This window comes from Solea solea, chromosome 15 (genome assembly GCF_958295425.1).
Source record: "Solea solea chromosome 15, fSolSol10.1, whole genome shotgun sequence".
Lineage (NCBI taxonomy): Eukaryota > Metazoa > Chordata > Actinopteri > Pleuronectiformes > Soleidae > Solea > Solea solea.
This window is the reverse complement of record NC_081148.1, coordinates 25,973,637-25,998,573: the sequence shown is the minus strand read 5'-3', so window position 1 is coordinate 25,998,573 and position 24,937 is coordinate 25,973,637. Positions and strand designations below refer to the sequence as shown.

The 24,937-nt window shown below is 42.4% G+C and overlaps 1 protein-coding gene across 1 annotated transcript in view; it reads left to right on the top strand.

The window, feature by feature from the left end:
• The first annotated feature begins 19,442 nt into the window (after positions 1-19,442).
• LOC131474351 (collagen alpha-1(XXIII) chain-like) overlaps positions 19,443-24,937 on the top strand; it is a 7,973-nt gene continuing 2,478 nt past the window's right edge. The window contains exon 1 of the mRNA XM_058652165.1: positions 19,443-19,847. Coding sequence (XP_058508148.1) covers positions 19,563-19,847 — 285 coding nt within the window. The 5' untranslated portion in view covers positions 19,443-19,562. The remainder of the gene's footprint in view (positions 19,848-24,937) is intronic.

Genomic DNA, 24,937 nt, shown 5'->3' with positions numbered 1-24,937 from the left:
GCTCACACTCGGCACCAAAGTCCAAATCAGTCGGTTTATTTTCACGCTGAGTTCAGTCGAGCTTCGGTTGTATCTCAACTACGTCCTGGAATTTCTTCTACTGTTCTTGTCCCAGTTTGTCCACCACCTCCTCCTCTACACTAGGTGGCGACACCTGCTCTTTTTTTTAATCTTGTCAACATTTAGTGGTTTCTGTGGCTCGTCTTTAGCATGTGGGGAACCATTCTGGGTCTTGCTACCGTTCAAGAACTTTGAAATGTTCCATTTTTTACAGTGGAAGAGCTCAAAATCAGTCCAAAAAAAGGGGCTGGGCCTGAACTTTGTCCTGTTGTCTTATTCTCCCGTGTTTTAGACCAGCGTGGAAACTGTGGCGTGGTTCTTAGTGTGGACACACACACACACACACGCACACGTGAATGGTTCTCATGAAGACAGATGTTGTAGAATCAAAGTCCTGATGTCGTCCTCAGATGTCGTCCTCAGATGTCGTCCTCAGATATCGTCCTCGGTGCGGCAGGATGAGGAAGCGAGAGAAAGCGCTGTGTCATGTTTTAGTCTCTTCCTCCTCTGCGGGGACATGGTACGGTCCAAATACAAGAGGCAGACAAACAGAGAGACGTCTTGGCTCGTCCTGGTTTCTAAACCTGGGTCAACCACAGAACTTCCCCCCAGTGGACTCACTCTACCTTCCTCTGCTGTGTGTGTGTGTGTGTGTGCGTGCGATAAAATGTCTCCCTTGTTTGTTACGGCGCCACCTACTGTTTCATACTCTGTGTAGACGAGGCCGACGCAGGACAAACATGGAGACATCGTTACTAGCAGGTGTTGTGGACACTGTCTCTCTCTCTCTCTCTCTCTGTCGTAAAGTTAAAACAAGAGAGAGAGAAAAATGACGACGTGATGTCTCTGTCTGTCTCACTAAAGACAAAAGACAAAGACTGACTTTGACTGAGATCTCAAGGACAATCACTTGTCCAGATGCAGAGCAATGAAAGTGGACAAAGACACACTCTTACAAGTTGTCCTCCACATCTTATTAAGCTGCGTCAACACATTCAAGTCCTTGAATTTGAGGGAACTGGTCCTGGAAAAGTCCTTGAATTTCATGTCCACCAAGTTGTGGGGACCCTGGAGTGTGATGGAAATACAGGGAAAGACATAACCCTCGTGTTTTTGTCCTCTGGTTGAGACATTGTTTTTTTTCAGCGCAGGACTGAGGCTTTTTAGGTTTGGACACATTACTGCTGTCTGCTGGTGTCCTGTATTAATTGAGTAGGAGGAGCCAAAGACCAAAACCCTGAAGGCAGGTGTATCTCGAGAGGCTGGGTGCTTGTTTGTGCTGCCCCCTAGTGGTTTACCTCTGCGCTGTGACATCACGGCTGGCTGAACACGTCCAACCCCGACCAGACTCCACACACGCCTGGAGTCTGTTATTAACTTACTCTTTGATGTATTTATGCGTCAAACACATGTTCAACTCATTTATTAATATGACACGAGACAAAGTGAACCATGTGCTTGTTGTATGAAGTTAGAAAACTGTGTGATGTGGTCGTTCAGGTGTGGTTGTGTACAATTATAGAAAACATGGCTGCCAGTGGAGACAGAAAACAAAATAAATAAATCACTCACTCAATAAAAAGGAACTACGATATCTTTAAGAACACGTTCACGTCTTTATTTGACTGTGAGGAAAGTGAACTTTGTAAACCACTCACTCTCCCACACCAAAGTCCACAGAGAAAATCAGTGATTTTAACATCACACACACACACTGCTGCCTCCATCACTGAGTTCAAATGTCTTATTTTGTCATTCGGATCGACGTCAGTGACACAAAGTGACCACACGAGGCAGCAGAGGACCAGCAGCTCCTGTGTCTCTGTGAGCTAAACTCACTGATTCTTTTTTCTTCAGTTTGCCTTTAATCTTTTCACCCTTTAGTTTGGATTCATGATTTATTTTTCCTTTGAAGTCTCTCCTGTCTGCTCCGTGATATACTTTGTGTTTTATTGTGTAACTTCTTCCTCGTGTGTCTTCCCCCGGCTTCATTTCCTGTCTTTATACGTTTCACCTGTTTCTTGCTGCTCAGTCTCCAGATTGATCTACAATTCAGATGTGAGCGAGTGAGCGAGTGTCTTTATGAAAAACACCAAAAATATCCTCATGTAAACAGCAGCAGCAGCAGCTGAGGATGATGATGATGATGATGAAGCCTGAAACTCTCAGTACCTTCTCATAAAAGAACACAAAAATATTCATGCGTGTGTGTGTGTGTGCGTGTACATGTGCGTGTGTGTGCGTGTACATGTGCGTGTACATGTGCGTGTGTGTGCGTGTTCATGTGTGTGTGTGTGCGTGTTCATGTGCGTGTGTGTGCGTGTACATGTGCGTGTGTGTGCGTGTTCATGTGCATGTGTGTGCGTGTTCATGTGTGTGTGTGTGCGTGTACATGTGTGTGTGTGTGCGTGTACATGTGCGTGTGTGTGCGTGTTCATGTGCGTGTGTGTGCGTGTACATGTGTGTGTGCGTGTTCATGTGTGTGTGTGTGTGTGTGCATGTGTGTGTGTGTGTGTGCATGCGCATGTTGAGCTACTTTGACACATTTTTATGAGCCTGCGTTACGTACAAATGTTCACACCTGTCATTGAAATGTGTCGCCAGTGATCTCACTTTGTGTTACTTGTACAGATGTGAGTCAAAAATCAAAGTTTAAATCCCTTTTTTAAATCACTCACTCACACTTTGTCATCGGCTCATTCTCCCACACCAAAGTCCATTAAGAAAACCAGCGATTTTACATTAAGTTGTTAAAACAAATAAAAAAGTTGCTCAGTTCAAACGTGTTATTTTGTGAAATCCTTTGTTCAGATCTGACTCAGTGACACAAAGTGACCACACGGGGCAGCAGCGGACCAGCAGCGGACCAGCAGCTCCTGTGTCCCTCATGAGCTAAAATCAAGGATTTCCTCTATGGGGTTTGGTGTGGGAGAGTGAGTGGTTTACAAACGAAGAGTTTGCCCCTGGAAAACATTTCTAACAACAAAATAAAAGCCTGGATTATCAGAGCCAGAGTTGGAGGTTGGAGTCACAGCTGAAGAAGCAGAGGGAGGAAAGACTGGACAAGACACTGAAATCAGAGAGGAGGAGGAGGAGGAGGAGGAGGATGAAGGCTGCCAGCTGGTGGTGAGACACACCTGATTCCACTCGTGTAATTAAACACACACGTTTGTGTGAATCACCAGATTTAAACTCATATCATTCTAACCTCAGATTATCGTGATTTTAAATCATGTCGCGTCACGAGGACTTCAGTCCAAACAGGTCACTGACATTATTACATCACACGTCTTCTGATAAAGCTGTAGTGTGTAACTTTTGTTAAGTTCAGAGTTCACACCATAGCAGCGTTAGCAGCGGCATTAGCAGCAGCAGTTTTAGCAGCAGCAGCAGCAGCAGCTTCAGCAGCAGTGTTAGCAGCAGCTTTAGCAGCAGTAGCTTTAGCAGCAGCAATTTAAGCAGCAGCAGTTTTAACAACAGCAGCAGCTTTAGCAGCGTTAGCAGCAGCAGTGTTAGCAGCAGCAGCTTTAGCAGCAGCAGTTTTAACAACAGCAGCAGCTTTAGCAGCAGTGTTAGCAGCAGCGTGAGCAGCAGTGTTAGCAGCAGCAGCAGCTTTAGCAGCAGTGTTAGCAGCAGTGTTAGCAGCAGCAGTTTTAACATCATCAGCAGCAACAGCTTTAGCAGCATCAGTTTAAGCAGAAGCAGAACTTTTCCCTCGTCCAGCCAAAAGATTTTATGTATCAGTTTTCTCGCCTCACACCGGCACGAGAGTTGTGTCACGCAGGAGCTGCTGCTGCTGCTGCTGCTGCTAAAACTGATGCTGTTACTGCTGCTGCTGATGCTGCACAGCTGATACCCATCACAACAGTTCGGCGTGAGCGCTGGCGTTTACCTCAAAGGCACTGATTGGCCGCCGCAGGCCTGTTTCTCATCAATGAGTCAGTTCAGCAGCAGCAGCAGCAGCAGTTTAAGCAGCAGCAGCAGCACATTAGTCCTCAGTGTGTTTAAAAACAGCTGTAGCTTCAGAGTCTGAGCCTCAGAGAAATGTAGATGTTATCATTTATGGTCATGAGAACCTGAAAGAGACAAACTTCCACTTTTTATTTTAATCAATATAAACAGTATTTGTATGTACACACACATATGCATATATATATATACATATACAGTATATATATATATATACTGTATATATATATATATACTGTATATATATACTGTATATATGTGTATATATATATACAGTATATATACTGTATATATATACAGTATATATACAGTATATATACTGTATATATATATATATACAGTATATATATATACTGTATATATATATGTGGCAGATGTGGTGACGAGGTTGACAGCTTGAATCACCTAAAGTCAATAAAGACACAGGAAGTCTTTTCCCGTCTTCACCACCTGTCCCTTCCTTTATGGCAGAGTCCAGGTCCAGATTAAGTTCCTGCTCCTCAGCAGCTGTTGCTCCTTTGTTCAGCTGGATCCTTTTCATGTGTGTGTGTGTGTGTGTGAGTCCTGGGTTCCCTCCTCTCTGGTCCTGATGGACTTTGCAGGTTGGGAGACACGGGAAGGCCGGGGGGGTGGAGTGAGCGGACAGATCGCTCGCTGACGCAGTAACTGGGAATCTGATCGACGACGTCTGTCTTTTCTTTCCTGACAGAATCGTGAGCAGAACGTGAATTAATGAATAAATCTTAAAATATTTGTGTTACGGCAGAATTTGTCCTTGATTAGATCAGATCGTGAGTCAGGGACAAACTCCAGTCTATTTTCCAAGTCTTCTAAATCTAGGTAGGGAGTCCACATCCTGTCCCATGTCCCGTCTGTGTCTCCATCAGACACTGATACTGAGACAGGTCTTCAGTGGAGTGGACGGTGACTGCTGAGGAGGACGTCCTGCAGATACTTGTTGACCTCCATTGCTCCCCGGGCGCGACTCAGTGTGACTCAGTGTGGCTCAGTGTGGCTCAGTGTGGCAGCCCACTGCTCCTAATTCTAGGGTGGGTCAAATGCAGAGAAATCATTTCCCTAAGCGGATTAATAAAGTATAAGATTTAGATTTAGGTAAAAGCTAAATGACATGTAATGTAATAAATCCAGATCTAGAACGTAACCAGCCGCGTGTCCTGCCCCGTCCAGCAGCAGCAGCAGCAGCAGCGACGGCAGCAGCAGCAGCAGCGACGGCAGCAGCGGCGGCAGCAGCAGCAGCGGCGGCGGCAGCGGCGGCAGCAGCGACAGCAGCAGCGGCAGCAGCAGCAGCAGCAGCAGCAGCAGCAGGACTGTGACCTCCACATGACCTCTCCCTGCTCCTGTCTGTATGTGTACTTTATTTAGGTTGAGTTATGATCTTGTCTGTATCCTGTTACCGTGCAGAATAATGCAGTCTGTCCGCAGGGATCGGCCTCATGTTACTGTGTGTGTGTGTGTGTGTGTGTGTGTGTGAAGGAAACAGGTACAGAGAAGATACGGATGGTTCAGATTATCTCTGCCGGAGTTTGATCCCAGGATACGTTAAGCTGTCGGATTGTAATTTGACGGAGATGGAGAACCGTGTTTGACCACCAACAACCCTGCACTGTAAAGCCTCTTCTTTAGCCACTAACACCCCTCACGTTTGTATCCATCTTTTCATGCGACAACACTGAAGAAATGACACTTTGCTACAATGTTGAGTCGTCTGTGTAACAGTGAACATTTGCTGTGTATTCAAAATAACTCAACACACAACCATTAATGTCTGAACTGCAGCAACAGTTGTTGTATGTCACTGTGAGACAGGAAACTGACGTTTGTAAACCACTCACTCTCCCACACCAAAGCCCACAGGCACTGCTGTTCCACTGCTGCCCCGTGTGGTCACTTTGTGTCACTGAGGTCAATGTGAACACATTTAAAGTTAGTGATGGAGGCAGCAGTGGATCAACACTTGTTTTCTCTGCCGTTCACAATCAGCTAATGTGTGGCAGGGAGGATGCTAGTGAGTGGTCACGTGACCACGTAGGCCCACTCGTGGTCATGTGACACTGAATCCTGCCCTCTCTCTGCAGTTTGAACGCGGTTTGTTGTCCTGTGACTGAGTGAAGGTCCACACGTGTGTGTCTCTGACGTCACCGTGGTAACAATGTTTATCTGTGAGCTCGAGGTACTTGTGGTTTGTTTACGTCTAGAGCTGCAACTCACAAACATTTTCATAATCCATTCATCTGTCCATTATTTTCTCGATTAATCGATTAATCGTTTGGTCCATGAAATATCAGAAAACGTGTTGATTGGTGTTTGTCAAACCTGGACATGATGTCGTTCTCAAATGTCTTGTTTTGTCCACAAACCAAAATGATTTCTTTGTTCTCCAGAGCAAAGAGATGTAGAAAATATTCACATTTCAGAAACTTAAACAAGCAGAAATCTTGTTTTAATCATGAAAAAAACTTCAAACCGATTATCGATTATCAAAATAGTTGTCGATTAATCGATGACTGGTTTCAGCTGCCGTGTCCACGCAGACGACCAGCGATGATGTGATCCATGTATTTGTACTTCTTCATCGTCCTCGTCCCTTAAATACTCCTTTAAAGGTTGACTTTACTTTCATGTGGCAGTGACTCATACGTTACTGACAGACAGACAAACCACTCACTCTCACACACCAAACGCCGCAGCTGCTGGTCCTCTGCTGCCTCATGTGGTCACTTTGTGTCACTCAGGTAAATCCTAACAAAGGAATTCAAATGCCGAAGTGACAAAATAAGACATTTGAACTGAGTGATGGAGGCAGCAGTGGATCAACAACTCCTGTGTGCTGTGATGCTAAACTGATGATTTTCTCTGTGGGCTTTGGTGTGGGAGAGTGAGTGATTTACAAACTTCAATTTCCTGTAAGAAAAACACAATTTCTGTTGCGAATAACTGGAAATAAATCATCTTTGTCCTTTTTAAATGACCTCCTATAGACCCTTATAATTTAGATAAAACCATCCAGCAGGGGGCGCTTGCACAGCACGGCATTTTAGGATGTGTATACACACACACACACACTCACAGCATTCGCTCTTCTCATTTGTTCCTGATAACTGCCAGATGATGGAGCAGAGCTCGGGCCTCACTGAAGTCTCTGACTGACCGATGGACTGATAGTCCCACTCACTGAACCACATCACCGAGCTGTGTGTGTGGACTGGACAGGACCAGAATCTTGTGGGAATGGGGGGTTGTGGTGGCGTTCTGAAGAATAAGTGTGATCTGTTGGCGAGCGTCGCTGCGTGCGACCCTAGCCGCTCATCTTCGGTCCAGTGTCTGACCAAACTCAGAGGCTGAGGTCAGTTCACAGTCAGGTCAAAGCATTTAAAGAAGCCTGTAACTGATAGATTATCCTCTGAAACAGGTTCTGTGTTTGGGTCGTTGGACGCTGCAGACTCTGGGAAACCTGCATGTATTTACATTCAAACACCAGAAGAAGAAAAACAACTAGAGAAGACAACTGAAGTGAGGTCAGTCTTCACTGTGAGTGTCACCATGCCTGGTCAAAGAGAATTTTCAGTTTTTAAGTCGTGGACTTTAGGAGAGGTCAGATTATATCACATTAAATATCTGTCAACCTCCACACATTTATTTAAGTATGTCCACGCAGAATATTTGAATCAAAGACTTTTCAATTCAATCTGTAAACGAAACCGGGAGCCGGTGAAGCCACCCATTCACCCCTTCAGAACCTTCAGAACCATCAGAACCTTCAGAACCTTCAGAAGAACCTTCAGATACAGTAAAGCTCATTGAATTGTTCTGATAAATGTGTGACCTGAGAGCCTCTCGTTTGCTTCAAGCCTGTTAAGTTGCTTCCTGGTCATGGTCACAGGTCACACCATCATCAGAGACACGGGTGTGTGTGTGTGTGTGTGTGGGGGGGGGGGGGCGCAGTGCAGGACATCAGTCATGGAGAAAATCAGGTATGCTTCATTTCATGCTTGAGGGGAGAAAAAGAGAGAGAGGGAGAGTTACGGAGACCACAGTTACGGTCGACTTTTTTCTTCGTCTTGGTCGATAACATTTTCCCACCAAGTTTCAGGAAATTCGGTGGAACTAAATGTTGCCTCTGTTTTCACCTTAGGGGGCGCTATAGAGCCCTAATAGAATCTTCCTACTCTAATGAAGATCTGCTTATGGTACATCTGTGACCATGAGGGGGCAGCAGTGAGCCTTTGGTCAGTGGACTTGGTGTGTGTTAAAGAAGTGAAGGAAATTTACGAGGTTTCTTGAACGAATCTTAAATTTGCTCTTGCTCAGCTGCAGATCTCGCAGCAAACACAGAAACATCCAGAACTTCTGCAGAACCTTTTTAATGACCAGAAGAAGAACTTGAAGAACAAAATCTTCTGAGAACAAGAGTTCCTCAGCAACCTTTTCAGCGACAGCTTCAACCTTTTGAAAAACCTCAAAACAACTTTAAGGACCTTGGAAACTGTACGGCTGGTATTTCACTCTGCCGCTGACCTGATCTGGGTTTTAGCAACATTACATACTCTGCCTCTTAAGAATGTGTCCACGTGTTTATCTCACTGTGAGACAGACGTTTGTAAAACACTCATTCTCCCACACCAAAGTCCACAGATAAAATCAGTGATTTAAACATCTCACACACACACACACACACACAGGAGTTGTTGATCCACCTCTGCCTCCGTCACTAAGTTCAAACGTCTTATTCTGTGAAATTCGGCTTTTGGAAAAACTTTGTTGAGATTGACCTCAGTGACACAAAGTGACCACACGAAGCAGCAGAGGACCAGCAGCTCCTGTGTCCCCACAGCTGAAATTTTCTTTATGGACTTTGGTGTGGGAGAGTGAGTGGTTTACAAACGTCAGTTCTGTCCCTACAAATGATCTTAAAACCATCGAGAACTGCAGAAGAACCTTTTTTTAATGATGAGCAGAACCTTCAAATGACAAAATAAGAGTTTCTCGCTGAACAAGGACCTCTTGAACCTTCATTGACTATTTGAACCTTTTGAAAAGTCTTACTAACTTTTAGGATCTGGGTATTTCCCTCTGACCTCTGATATTGTCCATCGTTTGAGGACCTTGAGGACCTCACACTTCTGTCTCTATTCAGTTAACAGCTCGTGGTTCTTGTGTCAGCTGTAGCCGCAGGTCAGAGACGGCTGAGTTCTAAATTGCGGGACGTGGCCGAGCCCACTTTGATGTTGCACTCGGACAAAAGCAAATCCACTGATGATTGCGCAGGAAGCAGAGAAGACATGAACTCTTACACAAGAGAGTTCCTCGAGTAGGAACACAGGCGTACGGAGTCATTAGAGAGTGCATTAAGGCCTAATGCTTTCCCCATGTGCTCATGACGCTGAGATACAACGAAAACAATCAGCAGTTTACCTTGAAAATGAAGCAGTTCGCTCTCATCACCTCAGATTTATTTGTGGCTCTTATCTGAAGTTTTCCAGCCATTAGCAAAGTCTTCAGAGCTATGCAGGATATTTAGGTTCTGGACTCAGACCAGACGCTGTTTACATACGTGTTTGCACCGCTTTCACTTTCCACAACATACGGTTTATAAATAATCACAAAAAGTTTTAGCATGAAATAATACCATGAAAGCACCTGATATGCTGAATTGTAGATTTCTGTGTTTTATAAATAGAGCAGTGTTTCCCAAACACTGGGTTGGGGCCCACAAATGGGTCACTGGAGACTGGATTTGGGTCCAAATGAAATTTTTTAGCTCAGATTTTTATTGTAAACACAAGCGAAGTCAGCTTTGTTTTTTCTGCATTAAAATATCTAAAAAAAATGATGAGACAAAAGCTTTAGAACACTTTTTCAATCCATAGAAATCTGAATTTTCAATGAAAAAAATTCAAATTCCTTTCACTTTTGTCTTCTTTAAATGACACGTGAGCTTTTTAAATGTTATCGTGTGTATTTGGATGGAGAACAACCACTCATTGCCATTTGTTGCTCTTACAGGAGACAAAACATGACAAGACAACTTTTCCCAAGATCCCGTGATGCTTACTGAGGTAAGGAAACTACGTCTTTTGTTGTTACGATGTCTTAAGAACACGTTCACGTCTTTATCTCATTGTAAGACAGTCGCTGTAAGTTCAAATGTCTGATTTCTGTGAATTCGGCTTTTGTAAAACGTCACTCAGATTGACCTCAGTGACACAAAATGACCACACGAGGCAGCAAAGCCCAAACTCTATGGGCTTTGGTGTGGGAGAGTGAGTGGTTTACAAACATCAGTCAGACGCACAACAAAACTCTTTATTTCAAAACCAGGTCTTCTTTAGACGCTGCGTCGTCACCTGGTCGGTAATGAAGAGTTTTGTCTGGTGACACTTTTGTCATCTTAGTGTGTATAAAAACAATCGCACAACAACGTTTGTTTCACGCCAGAGACTCAATGTAAACAGCCCTGAAAATCCAGGATGTATCTTTACGTGAGATTATGTGCAGACGTTAGCGCGGAGCCACATTCATTCAAAGTTGTTAGGATTATTTTGTTATTTTTAGCCGCAGAGGAAATGATATAGAAGACAAAGCTGAGCTGCGGTGGGGCGTGAACTTAAATAGACGGTGATGTGACCTTGTTTACCGTATCTATATCAACAGGACTTCCCCATTATCGACATAAGGACTCAGGAAATCCATTGTTTTGTCCTCTGCTTTTGTCAAACCTGGACTTTATTGTCCCTCAGTGCGTCACATGGACACGCTCGCGGCGTCCTCTCTGCCTCTGGACTTATCCGTCTCCGTCCTCGTCTCATACTGAGACCACAGTTCAGGTCAAGGACGTTTTTGGAAGGCGTCGGTTTCCTCTTCATGCTGCGTCGTGTTTAATCTGCGGGGATTAAAGGTTTTAAAGATTTTGTTATTTATTGATAACAAAATGCACAGAATGTGCTTTTTAATCTGATAAATATTTTTGTTTGTTGCTGATTTTAATTTAATTTAATTATTTTTCTGATTAAGATGATTTTGTTTTATCTTCAGGATTATTTGTGTTTTTTAAAAAAGTTCAGGAGAGAAAATGTTCGTACTTTTCCAAACACGTACGAGCTCTTTGCTCCGTGAGCGATTCATCACCGACGTGGATTCTCCTTTTCCTGACATTCATCAGAGACGCACGAAGGCAAGCGATCGCTCACGTCGACGCATTAATCGCCGTAAAGAACCACCCACAGACTCCCGCCGCCGATGAGCAGCACCTGAGTCAACAGAGCAAGTGCTCGGCTGTAATGAGAGGCCACTTTACTCACGCTCTCCACGACTCATGCAATTCATTACTCCACGTCGTAGATGTTTCAGCCTGCGGTCGCTCCACACTGAAGTTCTCCACCAGGAACAAACATTGAATCATTTCCAAATCTGAATTTCCTCTGACTTTACTGATTCACTTCAAACTTTGGAGACTCTGTAGCTCAGGGTTTCAGAGTGTGTGAAGCTTCAGGTCCAAATCTTACGCTGTGTTCCATTTAAACTGGGAGTGACGTCAACTCCAATTTAACCACGTCGAGAATTCAGAAAAAACCTGAATGCAAACAACACGCTCACAAATATGAATAAAAAAAGAACTGTGTGTACGACTGATTTACTGTGAAATGTGCAGCATCTGCCTAGACAGGTTGTGGTGAAAGGACAAATGGAGAGACAGAATACAGAAGACAGAGACCAGGAGCAGATTATTAAGTTAAAAACTACTGTGTGTACAACTGATTTACTATGAAACACACAAGACAAAGGTGTAATTAACAATAAAAGTTGCGATATTTGTACGAGTGGCAGCCATCTTGGACTCCTATGTCAGGGTTTGTTTGCTCTGACTTTCCAAGTTGATTTTCTCGCGTTGTAGACGTTCACACAAACACATACACATTCATGTACTGTATATGTGTATTTTCCTCTTTAAAATATAATATGATATGATATAATATAATATAATATACTATACTATACTATGATATGATATGATATGATATGATATAATATAATATAAATTACAGACAACAAAACTTCACTGATTTCACTAAAACCACAAAAAAATACACATTAAAGTAATTCTAAATAACAATACATTTTAAAATCAGAGTAAACTGTAAACACAAACGCGGGACAATTAAAGTCCACAGATTAATTTTGGATTTGACTGACTGGACTTCATCATATTCAGAATTCTGTTTAGCGTCATCACAAATGTTGTGACTGTAAATCTGAATCTATCCTGGTCTATTTCTGTCAAACCAAGTGTCCTTCACGTTAGAAACATGTCTTTGGCAGGAAAGTCGATGATTAAGTCAAAGAATAAAGTTCAAGGAAAGCGTGAGGTTATCTTTTTAAAGCCTCCGTCCTGCGTGTTTCTCACACAATGAAATCTGAGCCACGTCAACGATTCACAAACACGCAAGAAACAACTCGGAAATGCTAAACAAAAAATAACAATCAACACGATAAAACCGCAGACTGACGTCCTTCAGTGTCGTCCTCTGTGGGACAGACGGCTCACACGTAACTGTCAGCAGAGACGTCGTTTCTCATCCGTGAGCAGGAAGCTACGATAGCAAATAGTTTGAGGATGCTAGCTGGTTGCTAATGCTAGCTATCACGTAAAAACAAGTGAGACATAAACCTTTACAAATATTACAGAGAGAACAGAAGAGAAAACCTAACATTTCACAAAATAAACCAACAGAGATTCACAGCATCTGCATCATAGAAGCAGTGTAGTTACACACATGACCACATGAGGCGACGCTGGTGCATAAATCCAGCTCCACTCGTTGTCCGGGTAGGCAGTGTGAAGTTGTTTGCTCGTAGCGGGTCATGCCGGGTCAGGGTTCACGGGTCAGGTGACCCTCGTGTATCTGTTCTTTTTTAGTTCTGGAGTTTAGAGTTTTTATCACGAGTGTTGAAACTGTCAGTGAACTGAACAAGTTCTTTTCAGATCCACCAAACAATCTGGTTCTCTGTGACTGATCCACAATCGAGACCAGGTTTCTCTCGGGAAGGACATTGTGCTCCTGTCTTCTCTCCTGGGTTGTGATCCCAGGTTTAGTCTGGATCCTGTGGACCGACCGTCCGTGTGTCCGGATGTCAGCGAGGAACAATCTGAACATATTCAGCGAGTCACGGTGTCGTTTATCTCCCACAGTCAGGGATCTGCTCTGCTGGCACGGTCACGGTGGACACGGTGGACACGGCGGTGCAGGGTGCGGCCGTCTCTCGGCTCTCTAACACTTCTCTGGCTCACATTCCCAGGACGACTCCAGCGGCTCCTGTTCCACATTTGTGACGTGAGTTTCTCTGCTCACGATTATGAAGAAGAAAAAAACAACAACGACGCGTCAGCAAATCATTCAATAAAAAAATGACCAACGCTCCAAAGAGGTTAAAGGTTAAATAGACACTTTAATGCACTGAAACAAGGAGAACAAGGCAGTTAATCTGCACGGGCAGATTAGGCTGCACAGCACAATCACTTACATCGTTCTACTGTAAAAACAGTGGTGTCTAAGGTCTGGGTCGGGGCCCACACGTGGGTCTTTGGAGATTTAGTTTGAAGCCCGTTATCAGAGCTTGCACTCGTCCACCACAGTTCCTCCCATCAGACAGACTTTTGTCCACTGCAACAGTCGCCGCGGTAACTCGTTTACAGCAAATCTGATTCCCATAGAATTCATTACATCGCTTGGTTATGACCAGCGATGGATAAAAAATAAGAAAAAAAAAACTGCTACGAGAGCATCATGAACCCAAATCTGTGGGTAAATAACGATGAGGAAATCATCTGCTGTGTAACTCAATGAACTTGTTTTTCTTTCTTCATTAACGTGATCTTTGCTCCACATGTGGCTTCAAAAAATAACAACTCTCTACAGTAAAACCTCGGGCAAATTGTCTCTGCTTTTACTTTAGAAACTTAATAAGTGTCGGGTTTATTTTGCCATGCATGAGGTAGTGTTTAGTGAGGTTTGCTGAGTCCGCTTTAATGGAGTTTGTCAGCTGTTAAAGACACAGAAGACTCTTTATTAACGTCTTAATGACAAACAGCAGGAACTAGAACAACACACGTTCATAAAAGGTCCAGTGAGGGGAAGAGCACGTACGGCTAATTCTGCTTTACACAAAAGATTTATGTAGGAAATGTTCATTTCTGGCGGAAAATGCTGAGTTTTCACACCTGAAAGTGTTAAACATGCGTAAGTTTTTCCTTACTGTAGGAAATGAAATGAACTCACAGCAGCGTTAGGAAACAGAGAAGATGTCACACAAGCAAACACACGAGGGTGAATAATGTTCAATAAACTCAAATATAATATATTGTGAAATTCTCTAATAAAATATTGTAAAATTCTCTCATAAAATATCGTGAAATTCTCTCATAAAATATCGTGAAATTCTCTCATAAAATATCGTGAAATTCTCTCATAAAATATCGTGAAATTCTCTCATAAAATATCGTGAAATTCTCTCATAATATATCGTGAAATTCTCTCATAAAATATCATGAAATTCTCTCATAAAATATCATGAAATTCTCTTATAAAATATCGTGAAATTCTCTCATAAAATATCGTGAAATTCTCTCATAAAATATCGTGAAATTCTCTCATAAAATATTGTAAAATTCTCTCATAAAATATCATGAAATTCTCTCATAATATATCATGAAATTCTCTCATAAAATATCATGAAATTCTCTCATAAAATATCGTGAAATTCTCTTATAAAATATCGTGAAATTCTCTCATAAAATATCATGAAATTCTCGAACATAATAACCTGTGTATAAACCTCACACACTTGTAAATAATCCATTCATCTGTCACTGATGGACTCAAACGTTATGAATTAGTGAATTTAGGGAACGAACACCTTTAGCCTGTGAAGTGCTCAGTGATGTGTGAGGCTGTTTTCACGGAGGTCCAATCAGAGACAAATGATCTGCTCTGTAATGGACATGAATCACAGCGTGGACACATGGACCAGGTCGTTAGTGGTGTTTCTGCCTCCAGCGCTGACATCGTCTCCTCGTCCCTGAGACATTTTCTTTTTCTTCTGCGTGATCGAGACAGAAGATGGTAAACGTTTGTTTGATGCAGAAACAAAAACCAACAAAACCAACAAAAACGGCTGATCTTATCGACATAGAACAACAACAATATCGATTACACAGGACAGAGGATTGACCTCACACATACACTTGTGAAATTCTCTCTCATACAATAACGTTAAATTCTCTCAACATTATAGTGAAATTTCCTCATGAAATATTATGCAATTCTGTCAAAATATACTAAAATTCTCTCATAAAACATTGTAAAATTATCTCCTAAAAACCGTAAAATTCTCTCACAAAATATTGTGAAACTCTTTCATAAAATATCATGAAATTCTCAACCAATTTAGTCAAATTCTCCTGTAAAATATTGTGAAATTCTCATAAATTGTAGCGAAACTTTCTCATAAAACACAGTAAAATTTTCTTGTAAAACTTTGTGAAATTCTCGAACAATTTAGGAAAATTTTCTTATATGTAGTGAAATCCTCCTCATTAATGCGCCCCCTGGTGGCAAATCCATGTATTCTTAGTTGCTGATTAACGTTGACAGTATGGTTTACTTTACTCCTGTATGTGTGTGTGTGTGTGTGTGTGTACCTCATGTTCTCGACCTGAGAGCAGAGACCAAAGACGGATGGACGAGAGGAGATGAGGACATATTGACCTTTGTCTCACTCTGTCTCACACAGTGAAGGCGGATAATTGCAAACAGACAAACTCTGTCAAGAGCAAATACACACACACACACACACACACACACACACACACACACTTAACCTCAACCCCAACTACAACACGTGAAGTCCAAGCTGGTGCGAACAAGGTCTGAGGAGACAAGTGGACATCTGTGACTGTGTGTGAGGATTTTTTTGTGTAATGAAATTATTGTTATTATTATTTTTAAGCCAGTGCATTTTTCATTCTAATCAAACTGTAATGAAACAAATCATGTGATAAAAGTGACCACACGAGGCAGCAGTAGACCAGCAGCTCCTGTGTCCCCTAAAATCACTGATTTTCTCTGTGGACTTTGGTTCTAGACAGTAATATAATCAATAAGTTACATTTCCAGTCAGAAAAGGTTGGAAACGTCAGACTCAAAGCAGTAAGAACATATTCTTCAGATATTATAGACTTAACGAAGTGTAGATGTGATGAAATCAGCCTTATTTTCAGATTGACTTTGTGTCAGAACTTCAGAAAAACCCAGAAATCTGAACTTGCACTTGAGTAAATGTGCAGTGGTGGTGGACTTTGTGCAGGAGCTCGTCTCATTTCATTTATTAACAAAAAAAAATAAACCCACATGGGTGGTTTTCTTTCTGGTCACACGTGGCCACATGAGGCTTTTTAAAACGTTAATAAAGAAGTTCCCATCTCGTGGCTTCGCTCCGTAATCGTATAATTGCAGTCAGACGGAGAGATGTCCCCGTGACTGTCCACCACATCTGAGGACGCAGAGGTTTATGACGACAGCTGGATGCTCCCAAATCACGACGTAATGACTGCGTGTGCGTCTCGCGCGTCCTTGTAATTACGGCGTGGCTCGGTGTGGCCCAGCTGGCTTTGTGATTCCAGTCCGAGCTGAAAAACAGACTTTGAAAATAATCCACGAAATGAAAGGTACGTTTATTGCAATCACGGATTCTTCCAAATTAAAAGTGACTCGTCGTGTTGTTGTCACAGCTGTGATAGAGATCGCAGCAGGAATGACTTTACCACCGGCGCGTGAGAGGTTTTCGTGTTCATCGCCCTTTAAACTGAGCGTGAGTGGATCTGAAGACTTGAGATATGGAGCGAAATGTGTGTCTTTATTGTTACATGTCATTTTTTGTTGTTGTTGTTGTTTATTGTGAAACCAAACAAAACCAAACAAAAAATGGCTTGTAAACAAAGCTACAATCAACCTTTTTATCATTTAAAACAATTTCTGTGGTGGGCGGGACTTCCTGTCAAAGATTCGTCCAACTTTCATTTTCACAGAAAAGCAGGAAGAATTTAAACTTTTGAATTTAGACTTTGACACACAAATTTTGAAATTTGTAAACAAAGCCTTTGAAATTTTAATGAAAACTTTTTGACATTTTACACAAAACTTTGAAATTTTTAATTAAAAAAAAAAAAAATTTAAATTTAAAAGAAAATGTTTTGAAATTTAAAAGAACAATTTTTGAAATTTAAAAGAAAACTTGAATTTTTAAAGACATTTTGAAATTGCAAACAACATTTTTTGAAACTTTCAAACAGATTTTTTTGGTTTAGGAGAATAAAGTGACTCACGCTTCAGTTTTTAGTAAAATAAAAGGCAAAGTAGTGAAACATATTCTTCTAATATCACAGACTGATTTCCCAAGTGTTCACCTGCTGTGATGTCACACATCAGAAAGTTGTAAATTAAACTCACAATAACATCTGTCACTCTTTTCCTCTAAATGTGAACATATTCACAAAGTGACATCGTCTTCTCATGAAGAGAAGTTCAATCTTGACCAGCACAGTCGCCCCCTGGTGTCTCCTCACTATATTGTCGTCAGTTGAAGCAGACGACCGGTGTCATGTGACCGAACAGTGGCGTTATCTTGGACTCCAGCACGTCTTCGTCTCACACCTCGAGGCCGATTAAAGGTTTATGTTGGCGGCGGTAGATCGTACTGCGTATTGTGTGTGTGTGTGTGTGTGTGTGGGTATTACTAATGTTGTGGGGACCTAAAACACATTCACATTATGGGGACTTGTCTTCCTTGTGGGGACAAAAATCAAGTGCCTACAACGTAAATGACTACATTTTAAGGTGAAGATATGTTTTAAGGTTAGGTTGAGGTTAGGGTTAGGTTAGGGTTAGGCCAGTAGTAATTGTGGTTAAGGTTAGAGTAAGTCTCCAGGAAATGAATGTAAGTCAATGCAATGTCCCCTCAAGTCATGAATGTCCAACGTGTGTGTGTGTGTGTGTGTGTGTGTGCGTGTGGTGCACGGTGACTTAAGCAGGTCATAAAACTTAAACCCAGTAAACACAGTGGAGTACAGACTGTTAATGATCAGGCTCAGGACGGAGGAGATGAAGCAGCTGGACCTTCATCACACACACACACACACACACACACACACACACACACACTCTTAAAAATGCACAAATGTCTCTTTAACCCTCTCACTACCGTCATGATAATGATGATTTTATTTCTTCTGCTGTTATTTATTTCTACTGTTCATGACTCACGGTGCTGAGAAGCTGCCGGTGAAGCTCGTCTGTGATTGGACGCTGGTTCAGTCCTGAGGTTCTACCGTAATGACAAGTATACGAGTGCAAAGCTCTGTCTCTGCTTCCTCCTCTGCTTCGTCCATCTTCTGCTTTATGAGAAACTTACGTTAAGGCAACATTCTGGGAACCATTAGAGAACGTTCTCTAAAGGTTCTATGAAGGTTGTGAGAAAACAACGTTCTGGGAACATTAGGAACACGTTCCATATCAACATCAACCACAGGAGAACCTCGGGGGAACCTTCAGGGAACGTTCCTATAACCAAAAGGTTCTGGGAACCAACAATTGTTAGCTAGGCTGGACGTGACCTTTGTGACATCAAGAACTGTTCAGGGGCCCTCTCTCTGTCTCTGTCTCTGTCTCTCTCCGTCTGTCTCTGTCTGTCTCTCTGTCTCTGTCTCTCTCCGTCTGTCTCTGTCTGTCTCTCTCTGTCTGTCTCTCTGTCTCCCTGTCTGTCTCTCTGTCTCTCTCTGTCTCTTTCTCTCAGTTTGGGGCCCCAGGCATCCCCCCCTTGTACCGCCCCTGTGTGGTGGCCATGATGGGAGCGCGAGCTCTGATCTTTGTCAGTTCACCGCCGCGAGCTTTGAGCATCCTAAAAATATCCTCCTCTCCAAGTAACGCGGATCAAAGGGACAGCAACAGCCACGAGCACGAGCACGAGTACGAGCACGAGCACGAGACCGCCCCGGCATTTCACCTCCATCCTGACAGAGGAGGAGCGAGAGAGAGAGAGAGAGAGAGAGAGAGAGAGAGAGGGCGCGCGCGCTCGGGTTTCAGAGGCGCACTGAGTCTCTCACTGACCTGCGGCTCAAAGTGGAATCAGTGCGACGAGAAGAAGCAACGGATGGACAGACGGAGGTGAATCAGAAGAAGAAGAAGAAGAAGAAGAAGAGGAGAGGAATAAAAGTCTTCATCAAAAACAAACACAGACACATGAAGACAATCATGTTGTGTTTAAATTCACTGTGAGTTCATGCGCGCGAGTCTGGAGACACTTTGAAGAACAAGAAGAGAGAAACAATCAGAAGGTCTGAAGGTCTGAAGGTCCAGGTGATCAGGAATCCTCCTCCTCCTCCTCCTTCACCTCCTCTGCTCCTCTTCAACACATGAATTCAGGAGTTTACGCGCGGATCAAACTAAAGCTCGGAGTGTAAAATGGAGCGGGATCAGGATCAGAAGCGGACCGTGCGGAGTCATAAACTGCGGCAGAACTGGACCTGGATCTGCAGGGATTTGTCGTGCGTCGCGCTGTGCGTGGCGCTGTCGGTGCTATGCCTCGGCGTGTGCGTGGTGGTTCTGGTGCGCGCCTCGGAGCTGCAGTCCCGCGTGGAGAGTCTGGAGCAGCAGCAGCGGGACGCGCGGGTCTCCTCCGCGTGGAGCGTCTCTCTGGAGCAGGTGGAACCCGTGCTCCTGAGCAGACTGGACCAGATTCTGGACGAGGTGAGCGGCGGCTCTCATCACTGCTGTGTATAAAAACACACACAGAGAGAAAGTGTTTGGCTTTTGTGACATGAATGTTAGTCACGTCCGTGTGCGTGGACTCTCATATATATTAATATATACCAATACTAGAGGATCAGGGTCACGTGGGATTGTTATAAATAAATACATTCATAGATTTATTCTTTTTTCAATAAATCGATGAAAAAACGTCCGATTGCTATAGAAAAAGTTGAGATTAAAGGTTTTGAAAAAATATCTGATTCAGTCAGAATCAAAGAATTCTGACTTTAAATCTCAGAAATCAGACTTTTTTTCTCAGAATTGTGACTTTAAATCTCAGAAATCTGACTTTTTTTCTCAGAATTCTGACTTTAAATCTCAGAAATCTGACTTTTTTTCTCAGAATTCTGACTTTAAATCTCAGAATTGTGAAATCAAAGTCAGAAGTATGAATTCTCACAATCGTAATTTACATCTTAGAAATCCGACTTTTTTCCACCAAATTCTGTTTTTATTTTTCTTCAAATTTTATTTCTATGAAACATTTCGTATGTGGCCGCCAATCCACTGCCATAAATCATATTATCATTTAACAATGTAATAATGATAGTAATAACAGACGTAATCTTATTAATGGGACATTTTAAAATTCAAAATGACAAAGTGCTTGAATCTTTATCTCACTGTAAAACACTCACTCTCCCACACCAAAGCCCATAGAGAAAATCAGTGGCTTTAGCTCACGTGGACACAGGAGCTGCTGGTCCTCTGCTGCCTCGTGTGGTCACTTTGTGTCACTGAAGTAAATCCAAATGAAGGATTTTAAAAGCCGAAGTGACAAAACAACACATTTGAACTTAGTGATGGAGGCAGCAGTGGATCAACAACTGCTGTGTGTGTGTGTGTGTGTGTGTGTGAGATGTTAAAATCACTGATTTTCTCTGTGGACTTTGGTGTGGGAGAGTGAGTGGTTTACAAACTTCAGTTTTCAGTCTATACAGACTGTTTTAACAGTGTCATTTGTCAAAATGTACCTTCTTTTCTTTTAACTTGTTTTTATTGCTGACTTTAGTAAGTGTGTAATTAACCATTAATGAGGCATCAGTGATAAACTGTAAATCCTGAGATTCCCTCGGGAGGTTAAAGAAACAGTAAACATGAACTGAAATGCTTCTTTTTTTCCTTTTTTTTTAAACCTGGCAACCTCGAAACCAAAAGCACTTGTCCATGTGTTAGAGACGTTGTGTGTGTGTGTGTGTGTGTGTGTGTGTGTAGCATCAGTGAGACGCCTCAGCCTGTGTACGCTGCCCTTTCACTGACCTCGTCCACAGCTACACTAACAAGCTCTTCCATGGTGACTGAAGTCCCACAGGGAGCTTGTTTTTCCTTCTTCTTCTTCTTCTTCTTCTTGCGTTTGCTTTGACTTAACTTTTATAACCCCCCCCACACACACACACACACTTCCGCCCCCCCACAAACACACTTTCTCCACTGTGACCTCTTCCCCGAGGACCAGTGTGTGACACTTAACCAGGTCAAGAGTGTTATTTTGTCAGAAAGGTGCAACTTACATTCACATGTTTACATTTTTGAATTTTTAAATTGTATTTTTACGCAAAATTCTCACCAGAAAATACACAAAAAGTGGTGAATTTTAATTGTCAGGATAATATTGTTGAATTTTTCACATGAATGACTTGATTTATGATTTATATCGTTAAAAAAAGGTTCACTCTTTATAAGTTTAAGTTATTTTTATATATATATTTGGCCAAGTTAATAAGGTGTTTGATGACATAACGTCCTTGAAATTGTATTCGTTCAATTATCTATTTATTGCCTTTTAGCCTTTTTTTCACAGCAGCCATTTTGAGGATTCTCTTTTTTCTCAGAATTCTGACTTTAAATCATAGAAATCTAAGTTTTTTTCTCAGAATTCTGACTTTAAATCATAGAAATCTAAAAAAGAATTCTGACCAGCAGCCATTTGGGTGTTTGACCTGTGGAAAATCACAGGTGTTGTTGATCACATGAATGAACCTGAGGCTGCAGTGAGAGTCAGTGGTTTGATTATTTACACCTGTGCTTCATTTGCACTGATGTGACGTCAAAATGGCTGCCCAGCAAAAAGGCTAACACGTTAGCTGAGGTTTGGACTAAAAACAGTGAAGGTGAGACATGATTTCTGTTCACTGTTGTTTAAAAAACTGAATTTAGTTTGTGCTTCAGCTGCTGCTTCACTGACGTTTGGTCAAAGGAAGTAAAAAGTACACAATTAAACTCATGGTTGTGTTGTTAGCATGAAGCTAAAGTCCTGATACTGACGTAGCTGCTAAGTGTTAGAGCTGCGTTTTGTTTAGCAGAGCTTGTTCACATGCTAAGCATGTCTGTGTTTTAATAAAACTGTTTTTCTTGGATGTCGCTAACACAGGGAGATGATTGACTGCTACCAAGCTAATATTAAGCATTAGTGGCTGTGAAACTGCACAGAGAGTTGCCATAACGTTAGCAACAAATGGCTAACAATAGTGAAGCTAGCGTTCACATTAATGCTTTGTGTTTTCTGTTTAGTTGAAGTTGTTATAGCTTGCCCATAGTGATGAAATTGGACATGCTACATTTGTTGTGTTTAGCTGATGTGTTAGCTCATGTGTTAACAACACTGAGTAACGCAGCTACTTTGCTAACTTTGCGTCACAGTATCACTGGGCCATTAGCTAACTTTAGCATAAAGTATTATAATAGTGCCTTAAAGCTTTCTCGTAGTTCACGTTGCATGAAGCGGTGTTTTCGTTTTTATTATTTTGTGATGTAGTTTAGTGGTGTTTTTGCTGTGTTATGATTAACATCCACTAAGGAGTACTATCAAGTTATAGTTGGCTAATTTTATGACCCAGAATCACTGAAATAGGCCATTGGCTAAGCTTATCAGCAACTAGCAATATACTATGTGATACTTTATGTGCAGTGTCAGTGTTTTTATATCTTCCAGATTCAATTAAGTGTGTGTTGTGTTTCACCTTTTGCCCAGAGTTTTGTTTTCTGTTTTCTGTTGAAGTAATGCTACTTGGCTAACTGTACCAAAAAAAAAGCTAGACCTCTAGCAAAGCATTCTCATTGTTAGCTTTCACAAGTAGCATGAAGCTTAAGTGAAGTGAGTGTTTTTTTTTATTTGCTGTTTCAGTTTTGGGGTATTTAGTGGAGCCTCCTCACATGCTAACAATAATAGCTTGTCCAAACTGATAAAACTGGACCATAACAAGGTTGTACAGGCTAATGTTGGGACTCAGCGTCACCTTTGTCGGCCATGAGCTAACGTTTGCTGTAAAGAAATGAACCATGAGAATATTTAGCTCTTCATAACTGCAAATCCTCAACAGGTGGTAAAGTTAAAAATAAGCTTCAGTGAGGTCCTTGAATTCAGTCCTTCCTGCCCCTAAATAACAGCCACACACCGTGACCCCGCTGACCTCCCCCCTCCCTCTCCCTGTCGTTATCTCGCACCCCCCCCCCCCCCCCCAAAACATGGCCCCCTTCAACGTTTACAATTAACCGCTAAGTGCTCTCCACAGATCTGCAGCAGGCCTGGCACACATGGTGAGTGCAGAGGCATGATGGGAAAAATATAGTTTCACCTCCCACTGCTGCGCTTTTCTCAACACGCTGTGAGGTCTGTGCTCGCCACACGAGAGCAACGAGAGCAACGAGAGCAACGCACACGTTAGCATCCTCCTCCTCAGTGTGTGTGTGTGTGTGTGTGTGTGTGTGTGTGTGTGTGTGTGTATAAGTGACATGTGCTAATCAGAAGGACTAATGCAAACAGCACACTCATGTCAGACTGCTGGAGCTGCCTCTGCATTTCATCAGGGCACAGTTAGCGATGGCTACACACACACAGACACACACACACACACAGAGAGAGCGATACGTTGATTCATGATCGTCGAGCTTGAGACGAAACAGACGCGCTGACAGTCGCACAAATGTTCCGATGATGTACAGCACCGCGAGGATTTACAGCGAGCGCGTTCCTCGTGAAAACACCAGGTTACGATGGAGGCCGCCGCAGAATCAATGAGACGGTTTATGATGACGACGCGGTTTGAAGCGCTTCAGGATGTGAGAGTGATGGATGAGGACTGATGGCGCTGGATTTGTGCAGAATTTAGCGTCTGTGTTTAACGCGGTACAAACAGTTGATGCAGAAACTGCTGCTCCTCAAAGATCTCATGAAGTTCTCGGGGTGGTTTTGTTTTCTATGACCTCTCAGGACCTCGTCGACGTGGACGTGAAACTGCCGTCATGTGGTTTTCTATGCAACACGAGTGACTTGTGAAGCAGTTGTTTTGGGTGTAACTGAATCATGAGACATAGAATGGTTCAGTACTTCCTAAATACACCAGACTCCTCTGTTAAATATTAACATTTGAGACGTTTCTGACGCTAAATGTTTTTAAAGGATCTTTAAGTCTTTTTAACTTTGATCTTTGGACATTGTTGGCTTTGACTCTTGTGTCGGACGTCGCGCTCATGACTCTACAGTTACGACACTCTCTGACCAATCAGAGGCCCGCATCCCTTTTTGAGACCAGGGTTCACCAGTCGACGTCCAATCTGGTTATTGATGATTTTTAAAGTGTTTTGTTTTAGTATGAAATGATTTTTACTTAACAATAAAATGTTTATGGTGCGAAAAGACCACTAGTTTGAGGCCTAACGATCCTTTATTAAATCTACGTGGTTACTGAGGTAACCAGCGTTGGTGGTTTGGCTAACCTAAGCAGCAACTAGCGAGATGCTAAGTCATACTTTATGTCAGTGTTTTTATAACTTTCAGATTCAGTTAAGTGGTTTTAGCTATGTTGTGTTTCGCTGACGATGTTCTAGGAGTATTTAGCTGTAGCCTTGTCTTGTAGCGCTACAAAGCTAACCATTTGACCAGCGTTTTGTTTTCTGCTGTTTTAGCTGTGTTGTGTTTAGCAGAAGATGGTTTCCGGGTGTTTAGCGGAGCCTCCTCGTGTGCTAACGAGGTATAGCTTGTCCATATTGACAAAACTGGGCATTTTAAGTCATGCTACATGGCTAAC